This window comes from Manis pentadactyla, chromosome 5 (assembly GCF_030020395.1).
Source record: "Manis pentadactyla isolate mManPen7 chromosome 5, mManPen7.hap1, whole genome shotgun sequence".
In the NCBI taxonomy this organism is placed as follows: domain Eukaryota; kingdom Metazoa; phylum Chordata; class Mammalia; order Pholidota; family Manidae; genus Manis; species Manis pentadactyla.
Genome location: NC_080023.1, coordinates 152709949 through 152718384, shown reverse-complemented (window position 1 = coordinate 152718384; position 8436 = coordinate 152709949). Strand labels below are relative to the sequence as shown.

General features: G+C 54.6%; 1 protein-coding gene across 1 annotated transcript; it reads right to left on the bottom strand.

Moving 5' to 3' along the window:
* Positions 1–202: 202 nt before the first annotated feature.
* Positions 203–8035, bottom strand: REM1 (RRAD and GEM like GTPase 1). Its single transcript, XM_036924785.2, has 6 exons — positions 7867–8035; positions 7239–7459; positions 6490–6866; positions 5348–5436; positions 1964–2165; positions 203–792 (listed from the first exon to the last, which is right to left on the bottom strand). Exons 3-6 carry the CDS (start codon positions 6827–6829, stop codon positions 563–565), a joined length of 861 nt encoding a protein of 286 aa, XP_036780680.2. The 5' UTR covers positions 6830–6866; positions 7239–7459; positions 7867–8035; the 3' UTR covers positions 203–562.
* Between the last annotated feature and the right edge of the window lie 401 nt (positions 8036–8436).

Here is an 8436-nt window from a genome sequence, read left to right as displayed (position 1 = left end):
TCGGGGTATGGGGATGGGGGTGGCAGAGGCCGCATCCAGTGGCTGGGAGAGGGCTTGAACACTCAATTGATCTGGTGATTTACCTGACTGCCCTGACCCTAGTCAGCAGGCTAATCCAGTCTGCAGCCAGTGTAGATGAGAGAGTGGGAGGTGGAGATGCCTGGAAGAGCCCCAAACTAGAGGTCTTGTCATTCAGACAGGACATCTTCATGGTCTGGTTTATTGTGTAGGGGGGAGGTTCTGAGGGTTGGCCAGGAAGGGACAAGGAAGATTTTTACAAAACGAAACGCACCGCATAAAAAAACCCCTCTGTGCCCAGCTTGGGGCTTTGGCCCCATAGTCTGTCCATCACTTTCCAGGGTGGACGGGTCCCTGAAGCCGCGGCTCTGGTTAGCTGCTCTGGCTCTCCGGGCAGCGATCAGGCAAAGCCACGATGTGGACTCCAGGCAACCGTGCCTTTGCCCCTTGGGGGAGCCCAGAATGCACCCAGTGTTCCGCTGCCCCCGGTAGGTCGGGGGGCCTCAGAGCACGGCCAGGTTGTGGCAGGACTTGGAGCGGGCCTTCAGAGCCGGCGGCGGGCGCTGCGGGCTGTCAGGCGTGTCAGGAAGTGGCGAGCGCGCTGGCCCAGACTCGCCCGACGTCGGGGCACCGGGGGCTCCCGGGCCGCGCTGTCCCGGCGGCGCAAGCGCAGTTGGCGCACCACGCCCTCGAAGAGCTCCGCCACGTTGTGCTGCAGCGTGGCTGACGTTTCGATGAACTTGCAGTCGAACACCACGGCGCAGGCGCGGCCCTCTAATGGGGCGGGGGTGGAGGAGGGAATAAAGGCAGGAAGAGGTGTGTTTAGTTTCAACGTGAAACTATTTTTCATTTGCCCATACGTTGTGTTGGGTGCCAGGGGACTCGGAGATAAATCAGACCCGGCTTTGATGAGTTAATTCACAGGCTAGTTACTAATACAGGCAGAGTAAGACTGGGAAGACAGTGAGGCTGGGACCTGGTAGGAAAGGGTCTTGAATGTCAGGTAAGGGGTTTAATCTGTGCGTCAGAATTATTTGGGGGAGCTTGTGGAAAGGCAGACTCCTGAGCCCATCTTCAGAGGTTCTGATTCGGTAGCTTTGGATGAGGACTGGGAACCTTCTTTGGATAAATCTAGGGATTATGTTGTGGAATTTTGGGGTGTGTGCTCACAAAGCATATGGTCTTCCATCTCCAGGGGTCCACCAGGCTGAGAGGCACAGCCTCTGTTCCAGTCCTCAGGGTCTGGGGACCCTGTGGAACTGGCTCCCCCTCTCTGGGTCCCAGTTGCCATATTTTTTAGATTTTGCCCTGTGAGTAGTGACAGTTTAAGATCTCTATGGGTCCCACCTTTTATATAAACGTATTTAAATATTGCTTCTCCCTCTTAAAATACACTGGTATGTAATTTTAAACATTTGGTTTGCAGTTGCTGGCTGACACGTTTTGTAGATGATTAAAGCTTTGTGAAATTTGAATTCTTTCCGTGAACAATTGCCTTTTTGCAGGTCTCAGATGGAAACCCTTGAAAAACTTGCAGGCACTGGGCCTATTATGCCTGGTGACAAAGGGCATGAGGGGCCATAGCAAAGCAGTGGCGAGGTCAGATTGGGTTCTGGAAAACTCTGGCAGTGGAGAGGGGAACCTACTGAGTGGGGATAGAGAAGTACAGGAGCGGGCCCAGGCTAAGGTGGAGGTGCCAGGGTGGGGCAGAGGCTGTGGGCATGGGGGAAAGGGAATGTGGAGTTACAGGAGGAGGACCTGAAGGACTTCGGGCCTTGTTTGGGAGAGTGAGAGTGGGGAAAAGAATGGGTCCTAGCTTTTGGGCTTAGGCAAGTAGATGCAGGATGACACGGGTGACAGTCACTGAAATGAAGAGCACTGGAGGAGGGGCAGTGACAGTGGGGGCAGAGAGGAGGATGGAGGAGGAGGGGGGCGAAGAGCTCACCTTCCACGGAGACTTCCCGGCAGCGTGCCAGGTCTGCCTTGTTGCCCACAAGGATGATGGGAACATGGTCCGCCTGATGTGTGCGCCGCAGCTGAATGCGGAGCTCTGAGGCGCTCTCGAAGCTGCCTCTGTCCGCAATGGAGTACACAATGACATAGGCGCTGCCCACCTGCAGGCATGAATCCTGGCTCCAGCTTTCATCCTGTAGGGGAGGGACCGCAGGCGCATCCTGAGAGGGTACCTAGACCCTGGCTGAGAAAGGGTGGGGCTGGGATAGGCTGATGGATGGGACGGAGCTGAAGTTTATACTTTGGACAGATTTGGGGGACAAATTCTGCGGTTATTTCCTGTGTCATCTTGGGAAAACCACCGATTCTCTCTGAGCCTCAGTTTCTTTGCCTGAAGAATTGGCCACCTCACTTATTTTCTCATTTGTTGATCCCTTCTGTAGGTTGGATATTGGAGACTGGTTTCTTTTCATGCTAAGGAGGCTTTAGCTCTTTGGTTTCCGGAGGATTTGTTTTTGTTAGTTATTTTGGCCTTCTACAATACAGAATTAAGAGAAAGAAGGAAGAGGCAGAAGTGAGGAGGGAGACTGACTTCAAGAGGAGGCTTTTTTTTTTCAGGACAGTTTTGAAGAGGGGAAAGAGCAACTGTGGAGTGCAAGGGAAGGGGCGGCAGGGGCGGGGTGTTTTAAGAAGTGGAGTCCTTGCAAACTGTTTGACAAGCAAAGGAAAGAACTGGAGTAATTCTGATGTTCTGATTTGGATGGTGATCATTCATTAGGGGAGCACTCTGAGACGGGACTACCTGGGCAACAACTTTATATGCAGTTAATAAGACACAGCTCCTTCCCCTCCAAAAGCTCGTGGTCTGGAAGAGAGGCTATGGAAATGGGGAGTCACAATGTAGTGTGGTAAGTCTCATTAAGAGAGGCACATGCAGGTGGCTAGAGAAGCCCTGGGGGTACAGGTGGGGAGGCCAGAAGGACTCACCATGGCAGAGGGTGGGCGTGTGGGAGCACTTCACCATGGACCGATGAGTGGGCTTTGAAAGGATGAGCGGGCTGGGCAGGAGGGTGGGCCAGGAGTGGGAAATACTACTGAGTGTGGTGGGGGCATTATTTTTGAGGGGGGAAGAAGTCAGAAAAAATTTCTGATAACCGAATAAGAAGAATAGGAAAGCCTCAAATCTATGGGCAACATCACTGTCAAAGGGGGTAAGTTCTCGACAGCCACACATTCCTTCCCCAGGCCAAATAATCATGGGCTGAAATCAGACAGAAGCAAGTTCTCATCCTTGACCACTGGTTTGGTTCCTTCCTTCCTCTCGGTCTCAGTTTTCTCATCTATACAACGGGTGGGTGGGTCTTGACCATTCATTGACTGCACAAATATTTATGGAGGATTTGTTATGTGTTAGGATCACAGAAATCAGTTGGTATGTGGATTTGCTGGGTAAGAACCCCTTGAGGGAATGATTAAAAATATGGATTCCAGGACTCCACTTTTTCTTATTCATTAGGTCTAGGATTAGGCCTGAGAATTTGATTTTTTTATACTCTTCCCAGTGACCCTGACGGTCAGCCAAGCTGGGACACTACTGGATGAGCCAAAGGCCTACTCAATTCTGTCAGAGTCTGCCGCTCTGAAAGTGAAGGGTACCCTCTAGCTCATGAGTGGAAAGGATGGATGCTTGTTTCAACAAGGCTGCTCCCGTGTGACCCCCATGGGCCCTGCCCCCACAGTCACCAACACATTAAATCTAGGGAAACCAAGGGCCAGAGGAAAAGATAAAATTTCTCAAGGTTGCACAGCCAGCTGGGCCCCGAATTCCAGTCTCTGCCTCCTAGTCCACTACTCTTCCTCCCCCGTCTCCCAAATGGGACTCCCAGTCTGGTCACTTTTCTTAATTCACTACAATCTGCCCCATGGGATTCTCAACTGCATCCAGAAAGTAGCCCCTCTCTCACCAGCCCGTGAGCTCCATGAGGTTGGGAGCGAGGGGTGGGAGAGTACACCCACCTTAGTCACTTCTAGGTCTCCAGGGTCCTGGCCAGTGTTTCTTAAAGAATGAATGAATAAAGGCGGGAACCCTCAGCTGAAGGCTCAGAAGGTGATGCTCGAAGTGGGGATGAAGAGGGGCAACACTCATGCATAAGACTACAGGCTCTGGGATCGTGGAGGTCTGGCTTTGAATCCCACCTGCTTTCTGAGGACTTTGGATGCATTACTTAACCTCTCTGAACTTTGATTTCCCCACCAATAGAATGGGGATCAGAAAAACACTCACTATGATCTTCCTCTTGACTGAATGTCATAATAATTGTCAGTGCCTGGCGTGGGGATTGACATTTAGGCCGAGGGTACTCCACAAATGCCAGCTGCTGGTAGGAGAATCATTATGCTCATTTGGACTTGGGTTTCCTTTTACCTGCATTAAGGGGAATTGGCCACACAGCTCCTTCATCCCTAGTCCTTTCCACCTATTCCAGGAGTGGTCAGCCATTCTTGTCAATCAGCCAGTGCTCCCCTCTTAAGCCTCATCCTGAGGGCAGGGCCTCCCAACGTTTAGGGGAGGAGCCTACCCTGGAAGAGATGGGATTCCAGGTGATTTTTAGATCCTTCTCTTTGCTCAGTTGTAGTTCTTCCAAATTCTACAGTGAGCATGTATTACCAGGATAGCAAGAAAAAAAGAGAACTCCAGCATGATCTGAAAAACCTAACAGGAACATGCCTGCCTGCTATTCTCCTCCTGCTCTGGAAGGGGCCAGGGAATGACATGCTTTGGTGGCTTTCTTTACTAGCTATCAGGTTGTGATTAATAAGAAATATCACTATTTACATTTCTTCACCAATGCTTGGCCTTTTGTTCATGCTCCGAACTGTGCTCACCTCTGTGAAACTGCATAAGAACTTTAAAAATCCACCTAGCTGTAAAGAAGGCAGGCATGACTAGCCCATTTATCAGGTGAGAAAACTGAAATTCAGGGTGGGTTTGTCAGCCACACAAAGGCCACACAATTGTTAAGAATAAGAGGGTGGGGATTCAACCTCAGGTATCCTGGTGCTCCACCCAGTGCCCCTTCCTATGCACGATGTGGGTGGGCAGAGGGCCACGCAGCTGCCACTAACAAGGTGGAGGCTTGCAGGGGAGGAGCACATCCTGGAGGGCTGCAGGGAGGGGATCAGCAGAGTGAGACAAAGGGGTCAAGGTCCTGAGGTTCTTCTGTCTTTGACTGGAAAGGCTGCTTCGGACCCTGTGGGTTTCTCAGTGTGCTGAGGATGGCTCCTGCCCTGTCCCTGTTGTGTAGGTCCTAGGAGGGGACAGGAATCTGGCCCTAGGCGGACCCCCTCCTCCCAAATCTCTCTTGCGGAGCCATACCGGTTTCTTGGCCTCCCAGGTGTCCATGACCACCAGTGTGGTGTCCTCTCCGTCCACTGTGAGGGTCCTCTCGTACACATCTTCTGTAACTGAGGGAAGAGCGGGATCTCAGAGCGGAGGGGCAGGCCTGGGGAGGGTGTGGGCCCCTGCCTGTCTTTCTGGTCACAGTGCCCCTCCACTTCTCCTTGAAGTGCTCACCACCCTTGTTTGATGTCTGTCCAGCCTGATGGGGCAGGAAGCTCCACAACAAGCCCGTGTCTCTCCAGCACAGTACCTGGCACATAGTAGGTGCTGAGAAAGCTTGTTTGTTTGATTGAATGAGTGTGGGTGGTGGGGTTAAACTTGGGCTGGAAAATCTCCCAGTCCTGCTGTCCCTGGCCTAGTGCATGCTTCAGGCAGGTCCTGGTTACCCTCTCTGGGACTCAGTCTACCCATCTGTCACACCTATAGGTGCATTAATATACATCTCTCATACAAGTTCTCACTCTCAGAGGGGTCAGGGTTGGGGAAAGGACCTGGCCAGGTGTCCCCACCTTCTCTTTGCTTTTAACCAACCCATTCCCCACTCACCCTGGGTCTTCTCAGCTAGTCCTGCAGTGCAGGGACCCATCTTTATTTCCTCTGTCCCTGTCCCTGTCCCTGTTCCTATAATCCTGGAGCTCCTGACCCTCTCAGCTCACTGCATCTCTTGGGAATAAAGGAGCCCAGGCCCAGAGCTTGGAGTCTGGGAGTCTCTATTTGGGGCAGGATGTTAGTTTTGCTCCATGGGGTTGGGAGGCTCTGAGAGTCAGGGGGAGCTGGCTGGGAGTTTCAGAGCTGGGTGGAAGCTCACCATTTCTTTACACATGAGACTCATGGAACTCAGAATTGCTTCCCTTTGGCATGGAAAGAAATCACACACCTCTCATCCACGAGAAATTGGCAAAATTCTCCATTCAAGGAGTTTCCCTCCCACAGACCATTGTACAGGCTGTGCCCTGCACAACTCTATGGGGCATCATTCACTTCATAGTCTATGTGAATGATGCACCTTAGAGTTGAACAGTGCATGAGTTGTATGACTGTTCTTGGCAGCCTTGTGCCCCGATGCCAGGGCTTTCACTCCTATGGCTACATCCCAGCCCAGCCTACGCAGGCCCTACCTCCCAGCTGTTCATGGAGGTCCCGCTCTTGCTTTCCTGCAAAGAGGCTGGCCAGGCTGGTCTTCCCTACACCAGGATCTCCAAGCAGCACCACACGGTAGAAGGCCTCCCAGGAGCCTTCAGAGTCGCTGGATTCAGAGGACCAACCGTTGGGGCCTGGTGAAGGCTGCCGGGTGGGAGGATTGAGGGAGGCTGACTGGCCCAGTCGGGGATGCTGGGATTGCATGGAAGGTGCTATACATAGGAGGCCAGGCTGGTGGCCTCGGGGGCACAGGGGCAGTGGAGTGCTGGCTCGCCGATGCACAGGGGTCTTTGCTTCTTGCTGGGTGTTTAGTGTCATCCTTGGGAGGTGGGCTTTGCTCCTTTCTTCGTTCCTTCTGTGAGCAAGAAGGGGGAATGGGTGAGCCAGGTGCTTTGAGCCCCCTTTTCTGTAGGGTCCTGATGAGCTGCTGAGCTGACTTCCTCCAGAGACCCCTCTTGTTCATATGGGAGGAGGAGACACCTCAGCTCCTGGAGTCGGGGCTTCAGGCCCAGAGTAAACCTGGGTCAGGCTGGGAGGGGTAAATGTGCAAGTTGCCAGCACACACATGCATGCACACTCAGAGGCCATTTCCTCTGCCTTGAGGATGACCCACAGCACAGGCAAAGGGGCAGCAGCGAGGTGGGCAGTCCACACTAGCACTCCCACACCCATGCACACTGACCTGTCCCTGCCATTCAGACCAGGAGACCGACGTTCTGAAAGCCACCTGAAAAGCCCCCGTCCTCCACTTCCCCACGGGTCTCCTCCACTTCCCCACGCGTCTCCTCCCCTCCTTTGGGTGTTCGTTTCTGCTGCCCGATCTCAGGAGGGCCGAGGAAGAGGCTGGACGGGGCGGTTGGCACTCCGAAGGACGAGAGGGGTCTGGGGTTCACTCCGCGGTAACCCGAGCGCCCTGGTGCCATGGGAACGGCTCGTCCGGCCCGCCCCCTACGTGAAAAATTCAGGAGCTGCCGGCGCGCCGGTCTCCAGCGGCTGTTCGGGTGCGGGGGGTTTTGAGCAGCCGGGCTCTAGGTTTGGTGACTGAACTGGGTCCTGGCGGGGGGCGGGGAGGGGGCCTACAGGGTCCGCGAGCGCATGTGCCATTCCCAGAGCCTGAGTCCGAGCTTACCTATTACCTAGCCCAGGATCCCGGGTGTGAGTCCCCCGAACCCCGGAAGGTTCCTTGACAGAGGCTACCCAACCCTCCAGGCCCCAGGTCGGAGGACCCTAGATCCGGGACGCGGGTTCGAGGCCCGCTTCACCCCTGAGTGCGCCGCAGAACACCCCCAGTGCAGGCGCCTGGCGAACTCCTCTCCAACTTGACGAAGTTGGGAGCGGGCTGCGAGGGCCTTTACCTTGGTGTGGGGAGGAGTCCAGGATCCCCGGCCGCTGCAGCTGTCGGGCACTCCAGGCTGCACCACCGCCTCGGCGCGCAGCCCCTGGGGCGGGTCCCGTCAGCCGCCCGGGCCGGGGGAGGAGCCGCGACCCCGCCTCGTCCAGCCCCGCCCCGTTAGGGCAGCCCCGGGGTCCCCGCCCCAAGGCCTTTGGCCGCTGAATGACTTTTCTCAGTGCTCTCGGCTGACCCGCCGCCTGCAGTGCGTTGCCTGGGGTGGGGATGGCGGTGCTGGGGTTGCGGCCGAGAGAGAGCAAGGATGCCCTCTGCATCCGCATCTGTGCACTCCAGCAGTGGGACGCACCAGCTTCAGCCTCCGCAAAGAACACTTGGGAGCTTGTTGAATGCTTAGATTCCCCAGGGCCTAACCTCCAAGACAGGCGGATTCAGCGGTCTTGCTAGAGGGATTCGGGAATCTGCGTTTTTAAACAAGTGCCCGAGTGACCGCGATGTAGAGTTCGGGGACCCCACTTTGAGAAACTCTGCTCTGAATGGAGAATGAATTTGGGATGTGGCTTGAGGGGAGGATGGA